This window comes from Dysidea avara, chromosome 15 (genome assembly GCF_963678975.1).
Source record: "Dysidea avara chromosome 15, odDysAvar1.4, whole genome shotgun sequence".
Classification (NCBI taxonomy): Eukaryota; Metazoa; Porifera; class Demospongiae; order Dictyoceratida; family Dysideidae; genus Dysidea; species Dysidea avara.
Genome location: NC_089286.1, coordinates 4,357,042 through 4,383,906, shown reverse-complemented (window position 1 = coordinate 4,383,906; position 26,865 = coordinate 4,357,042). Strand labels below are relative to the sequence as shown.

The 26,865-nt window shown below is 37.8% G+C and overlaps 1 protein-coding gene across 1 annotated transcript in view; it reads left to right on the top strand.

Annotated features, from left to right (window-relative positions):
- LOC136246072 (adhesion G-protein coupled receptor V1-like) overlaps positions 1-26,865 on the top strand; it is a 251,552-nt gene that overhangs the window by 114,884 nt on the left and 109,803 nt on the right. Inside the window, exons 15-22 of the mRNA XM_066037520.1 lie at positions 1,520-1,657; positions 1,714-1,917; positions 2,006-2,143; positions 3,918-4,121; positions 17,956-18,093; positions 18,145-18,351; positions 21,396-21,533; positions 21,586-21,792. Of these exons, the coding sequence (XP_065893592.1) occupies positions 1,520-1,657; positions 1,714-1,917; positions 2,006-2,143; positions 3,918-4,121; positions 17,956-18,093; positions 18,145-18,351; positions 21,396-21,533; positions 21,586-21,792 (1,374 nt within the window). The remainder of the gene's footprint in view (positions 1-1,519; positions 1,658-1,713; positions 1,918-2,005; positions 2,144-3,917; positions 4,122-17,955; positions 18,094-18,144; positions 18,352-21,395; positions 21,534-21,585; positions 21,793-26,865) is intronic.

Sequence of the window (26,865 nt, the reverse complement as noted above, 5' to 3'; positions counted from 1 at the left end):
AATCTTACTTGCTATTATGGTAACATTGTATTCTTGTTGCATGATTGTTGAACTTGTGTATTGTCACGTGCACTATTGGCTTTGTGGGAAAATGTTATGTGATTAGCATTAGGAAAAAGAGTAGGCAATGTAGAACTTGGTGCGGTGGAAGGGTGAATAGCTAGGTTAATAAATGTATTATATATATGAGCACGTATGTGTAATTTATTCCTCTATAAATGGTGGCGGTTGCCACTATTCCCATAATAAATAACTATATTACAGCTAAACTAATTACAATAATTAAAAAGCTGTAGTAACTATGACAACTATCTAGATCACCTTGACACAATCATTGTGCTTTATTCTGAAAAATTTAGGGATGTACTAATTTGTTGGGTTTTCATAGATCCGTTCTCATAATGTTAAAGCATTGCCACAAGTGTTATATGGATAATAAAGCATCTCATCACAAGTGTTTAGGATATGATGTGCATATTAACATCAACTTGTTTTGTAAATGGTATGTTAACATCCTATGCTAACATCCTATGTCAGCTTGACCTGCTTGCATGGGATGTGATAAGCATAATTTTGGGATTAAATCAGGCAGCCCAGGGCATTGCTAGATGCTAGGTGCTAAGTGCACCTGCATCTGCCTGAGTAAGGAAGCTACAGTACTGCCCAAATGAAACATTGTCTTACAAGAGTGCAAGCAATTAAAAACTCGCTAATTAAAGGATGTGGCACTTGTTTTGCTTGCGAGTATCCACCCGAATACTTGCAAGCAAAGCAGGTGCCAAGCCCTTTAATTAGCAAGTTTATGATTGCTTGCACTCTCACAGGATAACATTGCATTTAAGCACTGCCATAGCTACTGTATTTCTATATCTAAGTCATATCATTCAGCTCCATGTCCTGGGTTGTGAAGTGTGTTAACCTATTTATACAAATTGCATGAGCCTGCATGATTTTACCCCTCAGGATTTTGTAATGTTAATTTATACAGTGTGGGTGTTTTGGCTTGTTTGCAATCTCTGTGACTGGATTCAGCACAAACAATTCCAAGTAGTACTTGTTGCCATGAATAGCTATTGTGTGACAGTGTTTGCATGTGCAATGATATTAAATGTTATTGATTGTGGGTTCTAATTCATTCAGTACAAACCATACACAGACTCTGTTAACCTTTTTACAGTGGTAAATCATATTTAAAATTTTCATTGCATACCACAGTATCTATTGCTCTATGTTAATAGAGACATTCCTGCTCTCTATTTCCAACACCTCCAGTGGTCACATATATCATGGCCACATATTCAAAATATTATATGTGTGTATATGTGTGTATGTGTATGCACATACATAAATAATTAAAGGAATCAATTCAAACTGTTTTTCAACTGTATACAAGTTTTACAAAATTACATTCACACATATTTATGTTCAAGATGAAACTTCATATGAGTAGTGCTTTAATATTGTTTGTATGTGTATTACCACAAAACAAATGTTAGGCAAGTAATATATTTTACTACAGCTATTACTGTACGATTTGACCAGTCAACATACAGTGTTAATGAAGATGCTGGACCATCACAACCTGTACTAGTTCTTAGTAATATAGCATCATTTCCTATCACTGTTCAAGTTGTTAACACTGATAGAACAGCTACTGGTGAGTAGAGCATACAGATACATCACTAAATAGCTACTATTATTATTATATTACAGGAGGTGATGATTATAATTCTGGACCATACACTGTCACATTTCCTGCTGAAGTGACCAGTATGTCATTTAATGTTCCCATAAGAGATGAAATGATATGTGAAGGAAATGAGACCTTCACTCTCACTGTTGACTCATCCTCACTACCTAATAATGTTGGAGTAGCTGATCCTGGTAATACTACAGTGAGTATAGTGGATAATGAGGGTAAGCAACTTTTGTAATAAGCTATATAATATTCAAAATAGTGAACACAGCATTTTGCATGTATAATATGTTTCTGTTGATTATATAGTTTGCACCATCTCCTTTGAACAGTCAACATACAGTTATGATGAGAATAATGGACCAGCACAACCTGTACTAGTTCTCAGTAACCCATCATCAACTGATATTACTGTACAGGTGTTGAGTACTGATGGAACAGCTATTGGTGAGGAATACGTCACTACTTGGTCATTAATAATGTGATGGCATAAATTTGGTAAAAACGTACAACCATTTGCCATGTTCACAGCATTTAAGGTCATGTTTTTACTAGGCATATGTGCATGTGTGTGCGTGCGTGCATACGTGCATGTGTTTGTGTGTGTGTGTGTGTGTGTGTGTGTGTGTGTGTGTGTGTGTGTGTGTGTGTGTGTGTGTGTGTGTGTGTGTGTGTGTGTGTGTGTATGTTCCATGTGTACTGTGTGTACTGTGTGTAGTGTGTGTGTGTGGTGTGTGTGTGTGTGTGTGTGTGTGTGTGTGTGTGTGTGTGTGTGTGTGTGTGTGTGTGTAGTGTATGTGTGTGTGTGTGTGTAGTGTGTGTGTGTAGTGTTGTGTGTGTGTGTGTGTGTGTGTGTGTGTAGTGTGTGTGTGTGTGTGTGTGGTGTGTGTTTGTGTGTGTGTAGTGTGTGTTTGTGTGCGCATGTGTGTAGTGGGTATGCATATGTGTGTTTGTTGTGTGTATGTGTGTGTGTGTGTACATGTGAATGTGTGTGTAGTGTGAGCCAGCATAGCCAAGTGGCTAGAGCATCAGCCTGGTTATCAAAAATCAATACTGTGGTTGTTGGAGTGATATTGTTAGTCAAAAAAGACCAAATCTTTGTGATTCCTAATATACAGTACTATTATCCTGTATGATATACAGTACTATTATCCTGTATGATAACTTATAGAACTTTGCGTGGGCAAGATCAAAGGAAAAAGCGTACTTTAAATTTCATAAAGTACACTTTCAGCTGGCCAACTGCTTCATCGACCACAAAGAGTGCTTTATTGCACCGCAAAGAGTGCTTTATTGAATGCACTCTTTGCGGTGCAATAAAGCACTCTTTGTGGGCAATAAAGCACAGTTGCCCAAGTGCCTTAGTGTAGGCTAATAGCCTATGGGGCTCACGCCAGTACGACTAATCACCCAAGCCGGTGAAGGCTGATAGCCTCGCCACGCTGAGTGATCAATCACCCCAGCCAATACGAGTTCCACCACTGGATTGCTTTTATAGACATACCTAAATGCTTCGATGATGGGTGGGAGAAGGTAACGTTGCTGTTACGTTTGTTAATGTAAACGGACAAGTCCTGGAGATATCACGGAAATACTTCACCATGTGACTCACAATAGAATCGATTGTGGTTTGCGAGCAAAACCTGCCAAAAGATGCGATGAACGTCTACTATGCCAAACTATGGTGAAATACGCGTGAGTTACTTTGTTAAACTAGTTTGTGTGCGTTCAGGCTGCTAATAGTTCGTGCAACGCTTGTTAATTACGAGTCCTAGTGTATGGTGAAGCTACACGACTAGAAAGTTCCATAAATCATTTAAAGCATAGCCACGAGTGCTATATGAAAAATAAAGTACGAGACGCACGGCCTCGATGCTAATAAAGCACGAGGCGAACGTACTTTATTTTTCATATAGCACTTGCGGCTATGCTTTAACATATACATAGACCTTAACTAAGTTCAAAATATTATATACAAACAGTTGTACAAACAACAGATGGTACCTTGTGCAGCTAAATTGAACTTGTAGATCTGAGGAGTAATATAGCATACACAGGACTAGCTACAAACTGTGGCCATATTGCTAGTTTTTACATTATTGTACTCTTGAAACACATTACCACTGTTGTGAAGATTTTGTGTATGTAACATAGCAAATCTTTATATAACTTTGGTCTTGTTGGTATAAAGTTAATCACTGTTATCATTCTTGCACAACAGGAGGTGATGATTACAATTCTGGACCATATATGGTCATGTTCACTGCTGGACAGACCGGTGTTTCATTTAATGTTGGCATTATCAATGATAGTACATTAGAAGCTAATGAAGACTTTACTCTCACTATTGACTCATCATCAATACTGAATAATTTTAGAGTTGGTGATCCTGGTAGTGCTACAGTGACTATTGTAAATGATGATGGTGAGTGATTTGTGATGTAACTTAACTTATTTTACTAAATTTTATTGGAGTGTTTCAATAGGAATATGTTTAATTACTTCATGATGTGGTTTGGTATTCATAGTAGATTTATACGCCTTTCATATAGTCACTTTAAACCAGCACATTCAACCTGGGTTAATACATTCATATGATCACCTTAACCAGGTTGAACCTGTTGAACCTCGAAGGCATTACCGAATTCAATCCTACAAAGCAGTAAGGTTGAACTCAGGTTGAACTCAGTTTATGGCTTCAAAAGCGAGTTGCGGTTTTTATGAATACATAAAATGCATACTAGACAATTATCACTCATTGAATACCATCATGTGATGATTGCTTGTGAACAGAAACTGGGTTGAACCTGGGTTGAATGTGGATTATTCAACCCAGGTTGAACCCACTTTTGGGTGGCGACATGAAAAAGGTGTTAGTTCATTCGATTTAGTTGGCATTAAGCAAATGAGATATAATGTTGTTCATTCAACTAGCTAATGACAGGTTTGCACTAAAAGCAACTGATAAAATAATATTGAAGTTGAAGTTTAAGTTTAAGACATTTTGTTGACCAACAAGCATACTTAATTAAAAACTAGTATATTAAAAATTATAAATTTAAAAATGAAGTAGGGTTTCAAGCTATAAAAAGTAGTGAAACAAGAGATGGACAATGGTAGTTATTACGGCATAGCTCAGTGTTAAATCCCTACTTTGGCATTGAACACAAAATAATTGTTATACCATGCCAAAGTAGGGATTTAACACTGAGCTATGCCGTAATAGCTACCATTGTTCATCTCTTGTTTCACTACTTTATATAGCTTAAAACCCTACTTCATTTTTAAATTAATAATTTTTAATATACTAGTTTGTTTAGTTTTTTTGTTAAAGCGTACAGCTAGCTATAGGGTAACTGCTGTATTAGAGTATCTTTAGTCAGCTTGCGAAGATGTGCTTGCCCCAAAAGGGGTGTGGTCATCGTGGTTTCGATGGATTATTAGACTAGAGTATCTCGAATCAGCCTACCAAATTGAGGGTGTGTGGCCACAAATACAGCTAGCGTAAAAGGGGCGTGGTCATCGTGGTCTCGATCAATAGATCGATAATACGTAGAATAAAGAATGGGCGTGACCTTGTTACCTATCGTGGAGTACTGGTACCTCCGTACAGTCGGGGGCCGTACAGTAGCGTAGTCTAAGCGCCTTAAATAATTTCGTGGCGTCTATTATGCTGCTTAAAGAAAGTGTTGATATGGAAAATTAACGCCTCGTTGTGGTTTCGTTGGATGAAGAAGAAGACAAGCAGCCTGATTGAAGATAAAAGAAAAGACAAGGCGCACAGGGCGCACACTCGTCGGAACCCCAAAAGGCACATCCCACCAGTGAGTTTGTTGTTGTGGCGTAAAAATTGACCGTGCGCTGCTTCGTTTGGGCTCTAGGCTTGCGACTGTGGTCAGTGAGTGAGTGAGTGAGTGAGTGAGTGAGTGAGTGAGTGAGTGAGTGAGTGAGTGAGTGAGTGAGTGAGTGAGTGAGTGAGTGAGTGAGTGAGTGAGTGAGTGAGTGAGTGAGTGAGTGAGTGAGTGAGTGAGTGAGTGAGTGAGTGAGTGAGTGAGTGAGTCGAAATTTCGAGTTTTGACGATTTTTTTAAAATTCTATATCCGGCCGCCAGTAAGTGTTTTCTTGTTTTTAACATTACATTTGATGTTAGATGGACTAATATTATTCCGTAAAGGTGATTTTCGTTGCGTAAGAAGTTTCTAAGCTGATTTTTAAGGGCGGTATTTTTGGCGGCGTGCGTCACTGTGGATGCAAACCCTACTTAAACAGTACTACTGTACTGTTTGATAATAGTAATTTAAAATCAAGTAGGGATCCAAGCAATGAAAAGTAGTGAAAAAAGAGATATGAATGATGGTATATTAACAATACTCTGTGTCCCTATACATTTCACTTGGTATGTTATCACAGTCAACACTAAAGTAGGGATTTTTCCACCAAGCTATGTTGTAATACTACCATTCATCTCTTGTTTCACTACTTTTATTGCTTGGATCCTCCTTCAGTTTTAAATTAGCATACATGTGTGACTGTTCTATTAGAATATGGTAAATGACTGTTGTATTAAGGTGACTGTTCTATTAGAACAAGTATAAGGAAAAGTTGGGAATTTTAAGTATCATAGGAAAAGAGCAGGGAACAAGGGAGGTTGCCTACAGCTTAAGATATACTAGTGGATGTTTAATTCCCTAATTACAGTCGTGATTATAGGAATTAAATGTCCACTAGCATATCTGCAGGTGTAGGCGATATCCCTTGTTTCACCTTTTTGTATGATTCTTCTTTGAACTTAACATTCCTAAATTTTCCTTATACTTGCATTTTATAACATTATTATAACTGGTGAACCCACGCATACCTGCATCAAAAGAAAGAATGGTACCAAAGTTAATGTTTCCTCTGAATGCACCCAACTATTAATTACTGACTTAAAAGTGAAGTGGTCATAATGCTTTGCTTTCAGCTATGTTCAGCCCATTACACAATGCCCTATCACAAAGAACAGTTGGAAAAGCACTTCTACGATCAAACCAGTTACCACAAAAAAAAACAAAAAAAAAACAAAAAAAACACAGATGATTTGTGCACCCCAACTTTATTACTGACTCAAAAGTGAAGGGGCCATAATGCTTTGCTTTGAACTACATTCACTTTGTTATGCAGGAGAAACACCTCTGCAGCAATTTAGTCACCATGGAAAATATAGATGACTCCCATTTACAAACATATATAGGAGAGCCATTGTACTACAGTAATTGGCACCTTAAGCTGTCAGCAGATAGTAATGGGACACTAAGGAGGACAAAGGTAAGTTGATAATGTGTGCATTGTACATTCTGCAGTATGCCAAAAGGTACCTATCAGACTGAAGCAATGCTGAACATTTAAAAAATCAAGACCGTAGCCTTAGCCATTATTAAGTTACACTTTTCTGAAGGCATTAAGTTAATCAGTCAGTCAGTCAGATAGCAGAAAATTCCACGGAATAAAAGATTTTTAAAATTCCACAGCAACCTATCTGAAGCATTTTTAGGCCATTCTGGAGACACTTTTGGCTTGGTTCTACCTAACCAATACTGCCAAGGCACCATGAAGCTATTGTAATGCTGATTTTTGGTCATTATTTTTGGTGCTATCCTCCATGATCCCTAATATACAGTACTACTGTACTGTATGATATGACTGTTGTATTGTGGTGACTGCTTTATTAGAGTATCTAGAATGAGCCTCTCTGGTCTACATAATATTTCTATGCGGTGTGGTTGTCATATAGAAACTATTTCTACTGTTTTCACTATGCTATCAGTATGCTATTCATTATAAGTGCAGCCAGACCAGTAGCTCTGCTTGATCACAACTAAATCATTATAGGGTATGTGTTCTGCTATGCCTCCATTGATTTTGTTATTAATGGGACATGGTTACTCTGTTTGATCTCAATAAATGAAGTTAGTCATGGCTTTGGTGCTTGATTGTTATATGTTATAACATGGCTACTGAGGGATATGACAAAAGTGTATGCACACAACTCATGAGAACATGTATATTTTCCAAGTAATCACGTTATAGCACCCTACACCTCACTGACCTCAGGAGGTAAAATGATTATAGATAGCAGTTTATTGTAAAACAGTACCTGTTAAAGATTGAAATCAGTAGAAATCATAGATGCGTCAGACGTTTCAGAGTCTTTAGTGATGCCATGACCATCTGCTAGTGATTAATGAGTTATTCATGAAGGATACAAGAGTTCATACACTCAGCAGCTCAGGTAATATATTTTTGGTTGATTTAGGCACTTGTTATTAGATATTTGTTTACCATTTAGGTAAGGAGTTCACAGAATGCCTCCATAATAAACGTAGCCACAAAGTGTGGTATATCAGCTATATACCACAGTTTGTCATATTATATCAGTTATATACCACAGCACAGCACTTTTTATCTCCACCACAGCTGTGCTCATTTAGTTTAGATAGATTGCTGGGGGAATAGTCTTTGTGTTAAGAAGATGACAAACAGCATAACTGAAGATTAAAAGGAAAGGCAGGCAGTCATATGTCAGAACCCCAAAAGGCACATCTGATTTAGGTTGTAGAAAAACGTGTATGCTGTAATGCAATATTACGTATGTGTACACATGATATAAAATTAATTACATTCCGTAAAGAAACTGTGGTAGCTACACCATGTTGAGCTAGCTGAGCAACATTCTGAAATATCTGGCGCCCAACATGGGCACAATGACGACTGATTGAGAGGTGTTACTCGATGAGATTATATCGTCTAGAGAAGAGACACCGACTGCAAATTCCTTGGTACCAGGTTTACAGGCACCCTCAAAGGTGATACCGTGTTGCTGTATAGAACTCTTGTTCTCGTTTTTCATTTATTTAGTTCGTCATCTGGAAGCTTTGAAGGAAACTGCTGTATATAGCTAGCTATTGAAAGCTTGATGGATGAAGAAGAAAAGAAAAAGAGGTATGAGCGATTAAGGAAGGTTTGAGGAGGCCATAGAGGTGTGACCACTAAGCTCATTAAAGAAGCCGAAGAACTACTCTCGACCACTCCTTTGTTGCCTGAAGCCAAATCCCGTCTACACGTGATTAGCAAGCAACTCAGTCTTAAATCAAGTTGTTTGAATAATCTGGATTCCGAAGTGTTAAACTTATGTGAGGTGAGTGATATAACTGGGGAGGTAAAAGAGGCAGATATTGTAACTGCTAAGATAATAGAGTGTCAGTCAAAACTACAACTAGTTATTAAATCAGCTGTTGAAGTTAGCACCACTCCCCCTACTGTAAGCGATCCACGACTTCAGGTAATTGAATTTTATTGATGTTGGAGATACTCGGGTTCTCATGAACGGCAGAGTTTAAAGAATTCCAGAAGGCGGTCCAGGTTTTTAGGTTACCCTTGAACTTTGGGAGCTCCAACTTCAGTAGCCACGGCCCGGCTTGCGATACTGTCGACGGAGGTCTGATAATGGAAGGACTAGTGTGCGGCTGGAAGAACCTGCCATGCATTGCATTGAAGGACTTTCAGTTACTGTAGATAATTATGATAATGTTATTGAGCTTCTCCAAAATTGTTTCAGCAAAAAACAGCATGTTATAGCAGCTCACATGGACAAGTTAATAAAGATTACCAGCAATAGTAATGACAAACCTAGCTCCTTAGATTTTTGTTTGATAAAATCAATGTGCATGTGCGGGGGTTGGCAACACTAGGAATCGGGTCAGAACAATACAGTAGTATATTGATTCCCATTGTGATGTCAAAGCTTCCTAGTGAAATCAGGTTATGGATTGCTCGAGAAACAAAAGATGATGTGTGGAAGCTAGATGATCTGTTGAGCATCATGAAAAAACGAAGTTGAGGCAAGAGAGGCCAGTGAAGGAGTTAAAGTTAGTCATGGAAAACTCCCTACACACCAAATGAAGTTTCATGGCCACACACACAACACAGCAAGTTCACTTTATGCTGGTAATGGCAAAGTACAGTGTGTATATTGCAATGGTGAACATTATTCGGCTTCCTGTGAAAGGGTATGTGGATTGAAAGAATGTCGAGAACTTTTGTTGAAATCAGGTCGCTGCTTTAATTGCTTGAAAAACAACCACAAATCCAAGGACTGCTCAAGCCAAAGAAATTGCCGTCATTGTCACAAATGCCATCACCAATCAATATGTGAAACATATTTGTCAAGCTCCACTACTACGCAAGAACCAACTGAAACAGCTTCCAACTTATCAAATACCACTGCACCACAAGATACCACATCTACCACTAGCACTGCCAATCATACAAAGGGAAAGTCTACTGTATTGCTTCAAACTGCACAAGCTATAACCAGTAATAATTGTTCCCAATTGTCAAGTCTAGTACGTATATTGTTTGATAATGGAAGCCAAAGGTATCACATTACTGAGAATCTCCATACCCAATTACAACTGAAACCTATTCGCAAAGAGAGACTACATCTTAACACTTTTGGAGACAAACAGATTTAGTTCGCAGCTTTGAGAGGTATATAAGCTTTCACTACACAAACCTGGGTCTACTACAAAACTAGACATTGTCGCTATTGGCTTTCCTATTATTTGCTCATCCCTCCCTGCTCCAGTAACTTTGTCAACATTTCCTCATTTGGAAAGTCTTGAGTTTGCCAATTTCCCTGACAATCACCACAGAAATATTGATGTGCTAATTGGTTCCAACTTTTATTGGAGTATAATTCTGGATGGCATTAGACAAGGCGAGAAGGGACCAGTTGCAGTCAACAGCGAACTAGGTTGGATCTTATCGGGTCCTTCATGTGTAACCTCCAGTGGCAATGAAACAGTAAGTAATTTGATTGTGACTGAAGGCGAACCAGAGCTGTCTGAAGTGGTGACGAATGACAGGCTACATCTTGCTTTAAAACGATTTTGGGATACAGAGGCTATTGGCATTGAAGGTGAATTAAAGACAAAGGATGTAACGCTAGATCCGGAATTCTTGAAGAATATACAATACAGAAATAGTTACTATGAGGTTTCATTACCATGGAAACGAGATTGTTCTGACATTGCTGATCATTACAACCTTTGTAGCAATCGTTTATGTTATTTACAACAGCGATTCTTAAAGAAACCTGAAATTCTGAAAGAGTATGACAAAAATTTTGAGGAACAATTGTATCAGGGTATCATTGAGCCTGTAAATGTTAGTGATCCTTCGGGAGATGAGCCTGTTACTCATTACTTACCTCATCATGCTGTGATTAGATAAGATAGAACAACAACAAAAGTACGCATTGTTTATGATGGATCTGCAAAATCTGACAAACATGATTTTTCCTTAAGTGATTTCTTGTATACAGGTCCCAACTTCATTCTGAAGCTTTTTGATATCCTTGTGAAATTCAGATCTTACCCAATTGCCCTCACTGCAGATATAGAGAAGGCATTTCTAATGATTGGAATAGCTCCTGAAGACCGAGACAAGCTCCGCTTTTTGTGGCTAAGGGACCCATTCAACATTGAATCTGATTTCATTCAATTTCGTTTTACAAAACGTCTGTTTGGACTGAGACCTTCCCCTGCAATCCTGGGTTCGGTCATGTCTCATCACTTATCAAAGTACAAGAGTGCCAATCAGGCTAACATTAACACTATACAAGATTCCCTGTATGTCGATGACTTGGTTTGTGGTGCCAACACGATTGAGAAAGCATTTAAGATTTATCGCACTGGTAAGACAGTTTTGTCAGAAGGTGGTTTCAATCTACGTAAATGGAACTCAAATTCTGCTGAGTTATTGCAAAGAATTAGGATTGCTGAATCAGTTCTTGGGGACAGATTAACTCAACCCCAGAATAATCCAGCTACAATTGTTGAAGAGGAAGAGTCCTACACAAAGGTAATGACTGGAAATCGTGACAACACAGAATATACAAAGCTTTTAGGCATCATTTGGGACAGTGATCAAGATGAATTCTTATTCAGTTTTTCTGAGCTTATTCAGTATGCAAAGTTGCTTCCTCCCAGCAAGACTCAAATTTATAGCCAAGATCTTTGATCCCTTGGGACTTCGCAGTCCACTTGTCATACGTCATAAGTTGCTTTTTTGATCATTGTGCAATAGCTCTTGTGCCTGGGATGAACCTTTGGAGGGTGATACTCTAAAACAGTGGCTAAGTATACTGGATGAGATTGGCTCACTATCAGTAATCAAACTAACTTGTTGTTACTATTTACCTGGTGTCAAGCCTTGTACTACAGAAATACATGGCTTTTGTGATGCCTCCTTGCAGGCGTATGCTGCAGTTTTATACATGCGTTCAGTCTACCCAGATGGACGTTTTAGTGTCAAAATTATTGCTTCAAAGACCAGTAAAGACATTAATCATTCCTAGACTTGAGCTATTGGGTGCAGTACTACTTGCAGGACTAGGGAATACTGTCAGTAAATCCCTGACACATCAGTACAATTTAACTTACTGGATTTACTCAACTGCTGCTCTGTACTGGATTGCCAATGATAAACCCTGGAAGCAGTATGTGAGTAATCGTGTGAAGAAAATCTGTCAACTTACCAACCAAGACCAGTGGAGGCATTGTCCTGGACAGCTAAATCCAGAGCAGACCTACCCTCACGTGGACTCAAGGAATCTGAGCTTATGGACAACCAAGTATGGTGGGAAGGTCCACAATTCCTAAGTTTGGCAGAATCTAACTGGCCTCATAAGGTGGAGTGTGATGAGAATGAAGATGCATACTCAGAGATGAACAAGAATGCTGATGATCAGGAAGTTACTTTTACAATGTTGGCCACTACAGATGGGAGTGCTGATACCGTGAAAACTGACCAATTAATTGACTACACCAGATTTACGTGTTCTCATTTGATAAGAACCACTGCTCTAATACTTTGAAGCGAAGATCACAAATTAGAGTTAGCTGTAACTGAGCTTGACAATGCAGAGAAAAATGCTGGATTAGATGTCTACAATTGCAGTGTTTTGAAAAGGAAATCAAGAGCATTTTGCGAAAGAGCAAACCAGGAGAAATCCATGTCATTCAGTTTGGACTGTTTTTGGATCATGGAATACTGAAATGTCGTGGTCGAATCAACAATTCAGCAGTACCAATAGAAAGCAAGAATCCAAATGTACTTCCTTCTAAACATCATGTTGTTAATCTCATCATTAACCACTACCACAACCTAGTCAAACACAATGGAGTGAATGACACTTTGAATGCATTCAGGGAAAGGTTTTGGGTGATCAGAGGTAGGCAGACTCTTAAACGTGTCATACGTTCTTGTGTAGTGTGCTTGAAGATTGAAGGGCTACCTTACTCGTATACTAGCCCACCAGATCTGCCAAGTGATAGAGTGTCTGATGATCCCTCTTTCATGTACACGGGCATTGACTTTACTGGCCCACTATAAGTCCAGCACAAGGGAAGCAATGATGATGGTGAGTGTAAGGCCTACATATGTTTATTCACATGTGCCCCAACTCAAGCAATACATCTTGAGTTTAACAAATTCATTGAGTGTTGATCAGTTTCTTTTAGCTCTTAGAAGGTTTGTCAGCCATAGAGGTCTTCCAGTTACTGTTTGGTCAGACAATGCAAAAACATTTAAATCATCAGCAAGGGAACTACTAAAGATCATGAAGTCATCAAAGACACAACAGTACCTGTCCAAAATGAGAGTAGATTGGAAGTTCATAGTTGACCGTGCACCATGGTGGGGAGGATTTTGGGAGAGGATGGTGAGATCTGTCAAACGGTGTTTGCATAAATGTATTGGAAGAACTTCATTAATGTTTGATGCAATGACTACGTTATTGGTTAAAATAGAAGCAGTGATTAACAATAGACCTCTCTTCAAGATAACAGAGATGGCATAATCAGTGCACTGTGTCCTTCAGATTTAATTAATGGAAGAAGAATTACCAGTACTCCAAATGAGGCTCACCATGAAGTGATCAGTACACATCAGACCTTGATCAGGAAGATGAAACATCATTGTGTTTTGATGAATCAATTTAGCCAACACTGGAGAAATGAATATCTTCTGAGTCTGAGAGAGAAATATTCTGTCAAGAGTAGTAATCTACAAGGAAATTGACTTGTTACGGTGGGTATGTAGTTATTCTCAAAAATGACTCTACCAAATGTGTTTTCTGGAAGATGGGGATTGTTGAATCTCTTCTGTTCAGACAAGATGGTTCTACGAGAGCAGCAATAGTGAAGGTGGCAAATGCAGAAAGAAGTCCAAAACGATTGAAGCGAAGCATAAAACATTTGTTTCCATTGGAAGTCCACCACCTCCAAGTTTCTGATGAAGATACTCCAGTTAGACGAGAAGAACCTGAAAGCTACAGTGCTTCCAGATCTGCTACCATGTCTACCAGACCACGTCATGTCGCTGCAATTACTGGTGAGATCATCAGGAGAATCAATCAGAACTGAACAAAGTACATAATATAGGACATTGTTTGAACGACTTGTTAGGTTAGGTTTACTTTTATGTAACTTTTGTTTAATCCCCATGGTACTAATTGGGGGGAGTGTAGAAAAACGTGTATATTGTAATGCGATATTACGTATGTGTGCATGTGATATAAAATTAATTACATTCCATAAAGAAACTGTGGTAGCTACACCGTGTTGAGCTAGCTGAGCAACGTTCTGAAATATAGGTATTGTGGCATAAAAGGTGGCAGTGAAATACATCAGCCTTGTGAATATGGTCAGGCTGTAAGGCAGGCAGCAGACTGGGTTTTGGCGCCTTTTTAAAATTCAATAGTTGTGTTACATAATGGTTCTCTTGTTTTAACACTATATTTCATGTTAGTTAGGCTAAAACTCTGTTGTAAAGAAGCTTTTGATCACATCAAGACACATGGTAGTGTGTCATGCGGCCCAAGAAGCTGGCACGCCACATCATGAGTATATTAACAGGAAGAAAATAAACTCGATTTTCACACCATTGTAGCTCCGTGATTCCTTATCCGATTGAAACCAAAGTTGCTACAGAAGTGCCGGCTAGCTAGGGGAGTCCACATTCCACATTTGAAGAAAATCGCTTCAGCCATTTTCGAGATATGAGCGGCCAAACTTTGGGTTTTTTCTTCGTTTTTTTCTTCTACCTCTTTTCGCACACTTTGCTGCAAAATCTGCCATAAAACACGAATGCATGCTCCAATCGAGCTGAACTTTGGCACACTTAAAGGGCTCATTAATGCAAATCTCAGTACCAAGTTTGGTAGGAATCCGAAGAACATTCATTGAGTTATGACTGATTACTTGCGTAAAATAAGGTCGAAGGTCTGTCACGCCCACAGGGTAAACCGCTTGAAGGAATGAGTTGAAAATTGCTATGTAGATGGAGTAACTATTGTAGGAGTGCCTTTTTGTGATTTGAAAGGAATCCAGTTAAAGGTTATCGAGATATGACAAAAACCCAACCTGTGTCACAATTACGTGATCGATTTTATGAATAAAAAACTATTAGTTTTCACGCCTACCAGGCAAACCGCTTAGAGCAATGAGCTGAAAATCAGTGTGTAGCTGGAATAATTATCATAGAAAGTCCTTGCAGTAGTACAGAAGAATCGGAGTACAAACCACTGAGTTATGATTCCAAAGCCAACTACGTGTAGCATATGGGAGATCGAGATACTCTAATAGAACAGTCACCCTAATAGAGCATTCAGCTACGTTTATATCTTACTCGATTATAGAATTATATTACATTGCAAGTTATTCTGTATGGAGTTCAGCTACAAAAAGCTAATCTTATAGACAATTCAACTACAAGCAGGTCACCCTGTAGAGAGTTCAGCTACAACAAGTCACTCTGTAGAGAATTCAGCTACAAACAAGTCACTGCGTAGAGGGTTCAGCTACAAAAAAGCTATCCAGTATAGAGTTCATCTAGATCTGCTACAAACAAGTTACTTTATTCAATGTTCAGCTACAAGTAAGTCACTCTGTAGAGAGTTCAGCTACAAACAAGTCACTCTGTAGTACAAACAAGTCACTGTGTAGCTGGAGAGTTCAGCAATCAATCAAAAAGCCACTCTGTAAAGAGGTCAGCTATACAAACATGTTATAACTCCATAGAGAAAGTTATAACTCTATAGAGAGATCAGCTAGAAACAAGTCATCCAGTAGAGAGATCAACTACAAGACATCACCTTATAGACAAGTCAGTTACAAAGAAACTACCATGTAGAGATTTCAGCTGCAAACAAATCACTCTGTAGAGAGTTCCAGTCATCCTGTAGAGAGATCAGCTAGAAGGACCACCTTGTAGAGAGTTTAACTACAAACAAATCACCCTGCAGATAGTTCAGCTATGAACAGATCACCCTGTAGAGAGATCAGCTAGAAGAAATCACCTTGTAGAGAGATCAGCCACAAGAAGTTACATTGTAGAGAGATCAGCTAGAAGAAATCACCTTGCAGAGAGTTCAGCTACAAAGAAACCATCCAATAGAGAGTTCAGCTACAAACAAATCACCCTTTAGAGAGTTCAGCTACAACCACATCACCCTGCAAGGAGTTTAGCTACAAAGAAACCACCATGTAGAGAGTTCAGCTGCAATCAAATCATCCTGTAGAGAATTCAGCTACAAACAAGTCAGTCTGTAGAGAGATCAGCTGCAAAGAAACCATCCTGTAGGGAGTTCAGCTACAAACAAGTTACCCTATAGAGAGATCAGCTAGAAACAAATCATCTTGTAGAGAGTTCAGCTACAAACAAATCACCGTGTAGAGAGTTCAGCTATGAAAAGATCACTGTGTAGATAGTTCAGCTATAAGAAGTCATCTTGCAGAGAGTTCAGCTACAAAGAACCACCATGTAGAGAGTTCAGCTGCAAACAAACCACCCTGTAGAGAATTCAGCTACAAATAAATCGCCCTATAGAAAGATCAGCTAGAAGAAGTTACCTTGTAGAGAGTTCAGCTACAAAGAAACCATCATGTAGAGAGTTCAGCTTCAAACAAGTCACCCTGTAGAAAGATCAAAGATCAGCTAGAAGAAGTTACCTTGTAGAGAGTTCAGCTACAAAGAAACTATCATGTAGAGAGTTCAGCTACAAACAAGTCACCCTGTAGAGAGATCAGCTAGAAAAAGTTACCTTGTAGAAAGTTCAGCTACAAAGAAACCATCATGTAGAGAATTCAGCTACAAACAAATCACCCTGTAGAGAGATCACAAGTCACCTCAGCTGGATACAAGTTGCCTTATAGGGATCAACTACAAACAAATCGCCCTGTAGAAATATGTGTTGGAAAAGACAAAAAACTGTTAACAACATTTCTTCCTTTGTTCCAATATTCCCGCAGAAAAGAAAAAAAAAACAAGTTAGAAGGAAGCACCAAAGCCAGTTAATGGCTGGCTTTGCGGCTTGCAATACAAAAAGAAGTGATATCTAAACCAAAACAGCCAAGCTGTAAAAAAAGAGTGCGGCCCCCAACAAGGCCAGGATGAAAAAAGATTTGAAATCCAAGGTGGCGGCCAAGAAATGGCTGTGATGGTAGGTTAATGGCAAAACTTTTAATTACGACAATTCAGGTGAATTTGGTGCCGAATCCTAGTGGAGGAGGCAACGCAAATTCACCTGAATTGTCGTAATTAAAATTTTTGCCATTAACCTACCATCACAGCCATTTCTTGGCCGCCACCTTGGATTTCACATCTTTTTTCATCCTGGCCTTTTTTGGGGCCGCACTCTTTTTTTTACAGCTTGGCTGTTTTGGTTTAGATATAATGTTTCTTGATGACTTGTAATGGTAACGTTTTACTGGACTCCCTATATTTTTGGAGAGTACTCTACTAAACATGACTACCAAACTGTTTGAGATTTGTTTCTACTACAAATAAAATCCTTAAGTGTAGAATCCATTATGGTATTAATAACAGCATTTTAAGTAATGTTGTGAGAGGCAGATGTGAACTACATAGTTAACTGTTTGGAGCTTATACTACTGCCATAGTCTCTGGAATTTTCTGTAGTTTTAATAGAACATGTGTATTGCCAAATGTGCTTAAGGAACTGGTCTCGTCCATAAAATTTTAGTGTTGGCCATCAGTTTAACTTAGGCTTGCATTGAACACCAGAATACTTTCAGCCATTCAACTATTTTCTGTTATATAGTACAAACACTTTTGCAGCACAACAGTGATGTTACATTGTTCAAAGTGTGTCTTATTGTGCATGATAATTGTTGATCCTTGTTTTCATCACTTAGCTATCACTGTCACCTTCAGTCAGTCAACATACAATTTTAATGAAGATGCTGGACCAGTACAACCTGTACTAGTTCTCAGTAACCCGTCATCAACTGATATTATGGTACACGTTAGAGATAATCAGAATATTGCCACTAGTGAGTGAAGTAACATCATCCAAAATGTTAATAGTAGTAATAATGTTACAGGAAGAGGTGTTGATTATGATTCTGGACCATACACTGTCACAATTCCTGCTGGAGACATAAGAATATCATTTAATGTTCCAATAAATGATGACAATATATTAGAAGATGATGAAGACTTTAGTCTCACTATCATGAGTGGTACATTACCTGATGGTGTCACTCGTGATGGTGCTGGTCAGGCTACAGTCATTATAGTGGATGATGATGGTGAGTAGATCATTGAATCTTAAGAAGTAGTAGCAACTTTATTGTATGAAGTCATGATAAAGTGTAAAGTTTTGTGATTTCACCTAGTATAATGCATGGTTATCACTTCTTTTGTAATTGCATGTCCCTAAGCTGGCCATTGCTTCTCTTTTACTTGTTTTTCACTATAAGATAGGAACTGTAAAAAAAGGTGTACAACTATTTGTCTATTGTAAATTTGACACTGAATAAAATGATTATGATTATCAGGTTGTAATTGAACCTTGTACAGAGTGTTATGTGTAGCTGAACTATATACAGGGTAACTTTTTACTGAATGCTCTACAGGATGACTTGTTTGTAGCTGAACTTTCTACATGGTGACCTGATTGTAACTGATCTTTTTACAGGGTGACTTGTAATACTACACGTTGACCTGAATTTTTTGTAGGGTTACTTTTGTGGTAGAACACTGTGTGGGGTGAGTTGTTTGTAGCTAGACTCTCTACAGGGTGGCTTGAATGTAGCTGATCTTTCTACAGGGTAACTTTTTCTTACAAGGAGACTTGTTTGTGGCTGAACTCTCCAGGTGATTTGTAAGTGGCTTAACTTTCTACCGGATGACTTGTTTCAAGGTGACTTGTGTAGCTAAACTCTCTACATGGTGACTTGATTACAGCTGATCTGACTTGTAACATTGCTGATCTCTGGGGGATTGTTTGGAGCTGAATTCTCTGCATGGTGATTTTATTGTATCAGATCTCTATAAGTTGGTGCTGAACTCTCTACATGGTGACTTGATTGTAGCTGAACTCTCTACAGGGGGATATGATTACAGCTAATCTCTCTAAAGGGTGACTTGTAACATAGCTGAACTTTCTATGTTGTTGCTGAACTCTCTACAAGATGATTTTGATTACAGCTAATCTCTCTGCATGGTAACTTGTAACATAGCTGAGCTCAGGGTGTAGTTGAACTCTCTACTTGGTGACTTGTTTGTAGTTGAACACTTTTATAGAGTGACTTATTACATAGTTGAATGTTCTAATAGGGTGACTGCACTATTAGAGTATCTTGAGTGAGCACTTGTTACACCTAGTTCGCTTTTATAGTGTAACTTAATCTGATTTCTTGTAAACCACTACTAATTTACCTATATGTCTATGTTCAGTTCATTCCATTAACTAGTTTTCCTAGTAGGCATAGCAAACTATGCCTTATATTAATAAAACTCAATCATGCATTTGTTACACATGGTTGGCATTTTTGTTATACTTCATAACTGTTAGTATGATTTCTTTCAAACTACCAAAAAGGTTTGCACTGTGATGGTCACTACATCTACAGACCAAATTTCAAGTTATTCCTTTCCCTATGGCCATGACAACAAATCGTTCAAATGGTTCCCTTGTTTGTGAATTAATCTGCACTATAATAATTATGTAACTGAATTTTGGAAAATTACTCATATGGGCACGCTTGAAATAATTAGAACTTTCATGTTTAGTTGGTTGCTAATAGGAGCAGGGCACAGTTGTAAAAAATATTTCAAGTAATTTAAAGTATTAAGAATAGCTTAAAACCATCAACAAGTAGATTTACACTATAAAGTTTGCAATTTGATTATTAAATATTTTTGGTGTCAAATGCACCCATATGGGTGATATTCCAAATTCGGTCACATATTTGGACTGTAAATATAGATGTGCTGTATTATGTTTTTAATGATCTTTGAATTTAAAGTAAATTGACTAAAGCATGTGTGAGTTATAGCAATTTTTCTATGTGGTGTGAAAAGAATAACAATTATAAGAATATTAAGATGAACAAAAATTTATTCAAAAAAACTAAGACATTTTTGAAGGCAATATTCAAGTGATGGCTAGGTGGATTCAGTTCATATTTAAACAGGAGGTGGCCCAGTTCCACAGCAGATTTGTGAAGAGTGTGATTTCTTGGTTAAATACACACTTGTCTGTCGTGTGTCCACACTGACTGTACTTGGCTGCATGACATACCATTGTGTGTCCTGATGTGCATGATGAGTTTTGGAGTCAGTATTCAGGCCAGTTGATTTGAGCAGTGTGCCTTGGTTCACTAGTAACAAAGTATGTTTTTAACAAGCAAGCATAAATAGGGCTCATAGAAAAAAGTAGTAAACAAGGGAGATCACTTACACCTACAGACAATCTAATGCACAATAAATTCAGTCATGTATGTACAGTTTTGTTGACAAGTTACGCTGTGTAGGTCGGTGGTATAAAACTATGTGAATTGCTGAAAATGCTCATTGATGAAAACATCATCGGTGAATAGAGTGCAAATAATTGATGAAAATTATCATAATCACTAAAAGTATTGAAGTAAATGCCATGATTTGTTTAGTAAAACTGCAGAATGAAAATTACCCACAATCTGAACTCTGTATAGTTAACTTAATGTGCATAGTAGTCAATGTGAAATATATTTTCAGGCGAACGCTCTGGTCAGTTTTGAGAAGAATTTACAGTGGTATTCCTTACTCAGTGAAGCTGTTACCCACTTTTTAGCAGCTTGTTTTCTTACTTCATATTGCTGTCAGGTTCAACCATGTGGATAGAAGCATAGATGTGTGGAGATTCGGTCAGACCTGTGTGGTCACTTCACTGGTGTAGTTAACTCAGTTTGGAAATAGGTAATAGTTCAATAACTTTAGCTAGAAATTACCCTGGAATCCTTGATTGAGTGAACTATCTGGATGAGATAGGTGTTGTAGATCATGACAACGCAGATGACGGTGAAGTTAGAATAACCGGGATACTGTTTATGCAACTATTTGGTAAACTTTAGAAGGTAAAACGTTTTCAAATGTAAGTGCAATTTGTCAAATTTGCCATTATTGTTCACTGCCATTGCTCTATATGGTACATATATGACTGAAGTAGGTGTAGGCAACCTACTTTTGAACCAGTCTTTAATCCAATTTCCTTAAACTTGTTATTTAAAACAGTCATCACTATTGATGTATGTGTAATATTTGCCTAAAATGTTCTATGTATATGATTTAGTACCCATTCTATTTTCAGACATTACTGTCAGATTCAGTGAAACAACATATAGTTTTAATGAAGATGATGGACCAGCACAACCTCAACTAGTTCTGAGTAACCCATCATCAACTGATATTACAGTACAAGTTAGAGATAATCAGAATACTGCCACTAGTGAGTGAAGTAACATCATCACAAAATGTTAATAGTAGTAATAATGTTACAGGAGGAGGTGTTGATTATGATTCTGGACCATACACTGTCACATTCACTGCTGGTATGACTATGGCTTCATTTAATGTTCCAATAAATGACGATGATATACTGGAAGATGACGAAGACTTCACTCTCACTATTTGGAGTGGTACATTACCAAATCGTGTTACACATCTTGGTTCTGGTCAATCTACAGTTACTATAGTGGATGTTTATAGTGAGTAATGTATTGCTATTTAGGGAAATTATGAAGATTTAAGGTGGTAGCTGGAATGTAGATAACAATGTGATATATGACCCACCACAAACATTTGATAGAGTTAGTGTAAATAAAGCCTCCATGTATGTATGTACATGGGATCTTATGTAGTGTTCTATACTTGCTGTCACTTGATATGATCTTTTTCATGAGTAACCAATGATAACAGTAATCAGATGGCCACTAAAAGTGCATGCTAAACATGTTTTGTGCCACAACACAATACTAAAGACAATGCTTGTGTGTTTTTACTAAGTTGGCTCACCTTATGTGAAACAAAAATCAGTGCTAAAAGAACTTTCCCCTGTACCTCTGTTTATTTTATTTTATTACAAGCTATGTGCTAAAGCATTTATTACAATAAATACAGTACTAGCATATTATTTGTAAAATGCATAAGTTATTACAATGGTTTGTTCTTGGTGAAGACAAGCTCTAAGCACAAAAATCTCTATTCGCCCACTGAAGAGGAGTGTAAAAGTCTTTGTTTTGTTGCAAGGAAATGTGAAGAATACAAGCATCACAACAGCAAGTTGGCATGTTGTTAATCTTATTTCATTTATTTTGACTTTGTCTGTGGTGAAGAAAAGAGGTATAGGAAGATCTTACACAGCAATGGACTTTCTTGTCGGTGGTACAGTGAAAATTTATTACTAGGGCTATCTCAAGCACCAAACAAACTAGTCACAACAGTGACTTATTAATGAACTCATAAAGTAACCACCATGTTTGGGATTTCCTAGAACTGGCCACTGTAAGGAGGTGGCAGCTAGGTAATATTACATTTAAAATTAAACACCTTGTCAAGTAAATGAAGGTATTTCGATCTGCACACTCCTAAAATTGCTCTAACACTGCACCTATTGAAGATTTAGATTTTAAAACTACTCCATGTGTTTCCAATTGTTTCATGCTTGGAGTATATTTGAAGTACACATTTAAATGGTGAAACAGTTCTTGCCATTTAAACTTATGACTAAATCTTGGACCATAATTGAGCCAGATTTCACATTTTACTCTCCTCACACTGGAGTATCCATGTTTTCTTGCCTTGTAAATACACTACTGAGATAAAAGCACTTTTAACACTCGAGTACTCACATTTGTTGATTGTCAATGAAATGAAAAGAACCTACATAGCAGCCAGCTAATACATACTGATATTATTATTATTATTGTTAATTAGCAAAGCCCACTAGGGGCAACACGCTAATGAGCATTACAATCACATATTATATTATATTACTTACAGCGTTCTTAAATGTTTCAAGATCTATTGTGTCGATGTTAGGAATTTGAAGGGAGTTCCATTGAATAATTGTTCGAGGGAGGAAGGAGTATTTGTACATATCAACTCTTGTTTGCAATTAAGTTAGCTTGAGAGGATGTTGAGCACGGGTGGAGGACACTGGAGTTGGTGACGGTAAGCAATGATCAGGTATTGCTAGTAAGTTCTTGACAATCTTGAATAGGAAGGTGAGTCTAGCAATTGTTCTTCTGTTTTGAAGTGTAGGCCATTCAAGACTGGTTAACATGTCTGTGATGCTATCATGGTTTTGGTTAGATCTGTGCCAGGGGTTGTTCAAAACGAAACAAGTAGCGCGGTGTTGAATCATTTCTAGTTTACTAATACTAGTGTGATGATAGGGGTCCCAGATGGTTGAGCAGTATTCTAATGATGGTAAGAGCAATTGTTTGTAGACGTGTTCTTTAATTTCTGATGGTGCATTGTGGAGATTTCTTTTTAAGAATCCAAGGAGTCGATTTGCCTTGTTACAGATGTAATTGATGTGAGGATCCCATGATAATTTGTGGTGGAGACGGATTCCAAGGTAATTGTGTTCTAATACTGTAGCCAGTGGAATGTCGGACATTTTGTATGTGAAAGTACTCTTGTGGTGTGTTGTTATCTGTAAAATTTTACATTTGGAGATGTTGAATTCCATCATCCAGTCAGTTGCCCATCTTGTCAGTGAGTTTAAATCATCTTGAAGTATTTTATGGTCTTGTGGTGTTTTAATGGTTTTGTAAATAAGGATATCATCTGCAAAAAGACGGATCTCACTTTGGATGTTGGCAATGATGTCATTGATATAAATCAAGAATAGAACTGGTCCAAGAACAGACCCTTGGGGAACACCAGATGTTACATCACAAGTGGATGATTTAGAACCTTCTACTATAACTTGCTGTGTGCGACCATGAAGAAAGGATTCAAGCCAGTGTAATACATTCCCTCTTATTCCGTAGTGCCTTAGTTTGTAGAGGAGTCTTGAGTGAGATACTTTATCAAAAGCTTTAGAAAAATCTAGTATTGCAGCATCAACTTGTAAATTTGTGTCTATTTGTTTGGCAATGTCGTTGATGGTGATAAATAATTGTGACTCACAAGAGTGCTTAGACCTAAATCCGAACTGTCTGTCAGAAAGAATATTTTGATCTTCCAGATGCTTCATTATTTGACTTACTATAATGTGTCCCATTGATTTGCATATTACTGATGTTAATGAGATGGGGCGATAGTTTTTTGGGTCAGATTTTTGGCCTTTCTTGAATATTGGACTGACATAGGCATGTTTCCATTGGGATGGTACAGTTCCAGTTTCTAGCAATTGTTTAAATATGTGAGTAAGCATAGGAGAAATTTCAGCTGCTGTTGTCTTTAGTACAAGTGGATGTATGGAGTCTGGACAAGGAGATTTTGATGGATCACAGTTGGTTAGAATGTTGTAAACTCCTTGTTCAGTGATTTCAAATGCTGGTAGAGATGGATGTAATGAAGGACCTTTGTCAGGAATGGTACTGCTGTCGTCATCAGTTGTGAATACAGATTTGAAATGGTCATTTAAAACAGTTGCCTTTTCAATTGGGTGTATTAAAGCATTGCCATTTTCGGGATGTATTAATGTACCAATGATATATATATGTAATAGTTGTAACACGGGCATGAGGGCATACATGTTATGTTATGTTATGTTATTATCAATTTTGTCAAAAGACCGGGTTGTACAAAAGGACAAGCCTGTAGGCGTACTTCCCACAAAAAGCACATACACACCAGAAATTACAAAAACAATGACATAAGCAAATACACCTGTAAAACAAAACTACTACAAGAACAAAAATAAATACTAACAAAACAAGAACATTAAGTATACAGAAGATTTAAAAAAGAAAATGACGGAGGGCTAAACGGAACAAGGGTGGCTGTTTAATTTGCAGGATGGTATGGGGTATGGTATTCTACAGAAATGGGCTGTTCACAAAGAAAGCATCCGGGCTTTACATATCAGGAAAAGCCCGAATGCCTGTGTTACAACTAATATGTAACACTTATTAGGCTGATAACCTGTACAGGGCGATATGCATACCTAAAATTTTTGATTATGGGTCAGCAGCTAGGTTACGTTCGGTTATGATAAACGGACATATCCTAGAGATATCACGGAGAATTTCCGTTACGCGAGTTTAATGTTTTAATCAGTGCTATTGAATCGTTTATGGGAAACCTACGCAGTTAACTAAAGGCCTAGACAGGTAAGCTTGCTTGTAGAGTGGTTACTCCATGCAGAGTAGTAGCTTCGTGATGGGGGTGTGTCCGTATTCGAAAACATGCGAAAATGATTGAATAACCTGTAGCACTAGTTTTCACCTTAGCCCAACGTTTTTCAACTCGTAGGATAGCGAGGATAACAAAATGTTCTTCGTCTGTGTGGTTTTCATGGCAAATCCAAGTTGTGAATCCTAATCAAGTGAGTATTATTCGATCCCCACAGTCGATTTCGGCATCTACGTCTATGTAAATCAGTGCCCAGTTGTAGCCCGGCTACATTTCGTATGTAGCCCGGCTAGCTGGGCTGCATACGAAATGTAGCCTAGGCAGTTCCTTTGATCTGAGGTGTGAAAGTGTTGCAGATATCCACACAAAACAGCCAAGCTGTGAAAAAATGGTGTGGCCTTAAAAAGCCTGGGTGAAAAAGTTGTGAAATCAAAGGTGGCGGCCAAGAAATAGCTGCAATGATGTTAATGCTAATAAATTTTAACAATGCACACAGCCATTATTAAAAATTTTTAGCATTAACATCGTTGCAGCCATTTTTTGGCCGCCACCTTTGATTTCACAACTTTTTCACCCTGGCTTTTTAAGGCTGCACCATTTTTTCACAGCTTGGCTGTTTTGTGTGGATTTCACTCCTTTTTGTACTTTATAAGGCCCCAAAACCAGCCTATGGCTGACTTTGAGGTTTGTTTTCACTCACATTTCTTCTTTTCTACAGTATGTAGATACAGTGATGATTATTGAAGACATGCACACTTATAAATGTATTTTATTGCATGATTTAATTCAATATTTGATAATAATTTTTGTTATTGTAATACACATTATACTTTTTTTTGAGGACTTCTAATAGAACATACATAGAACAATCTAGTACTTCTATTGGTAGATCTATGAAATTACAAATGTTTGATTATCAATTAGAAATTTCATTTATAAAGCGGAAATTAAGTGAGATGATCAGCCAAGGTAGCAGTGGTTCAGTGGTTAAGGATGCAGGTGTTAGGTATGGAGGTCCCTGGTTCGAACTCTGGTAAGTTTTTTTTCGACATTTTTTGCACACCTTTTTTACCCCGCAGTGACTGTTCTATTAGAGCATTTCGATCCCGCGATTTTACACTTGCTTAGTTTTTGCTTTATAACTTTGTCACTGTAACTCTATTGCTATTCAAACTATTAAAAGGCACTGCTACAATGACCAGCCTATCTATACACCAATTTTCAAGTTATTTCTATACTTGGCTTACCCTGTAGCCCTAGCTGAACTTTCTACATGTGATTTATTTGCAGCTGAACTCTCTACATTGTGGTTTCTTTGTAGCTGAACTCACTACAAGTTGATGTCTTCTAGCTGATCTCTCTACAGGATGACTTGTTTCTAGCTGATTCCTCTACAGGGTGACATGTTTCTAGCTGAGCTATCTACAGTGTAATCTATTAAGTTTGTAGCTGAGCTCTCTTTTGTTTTTAGC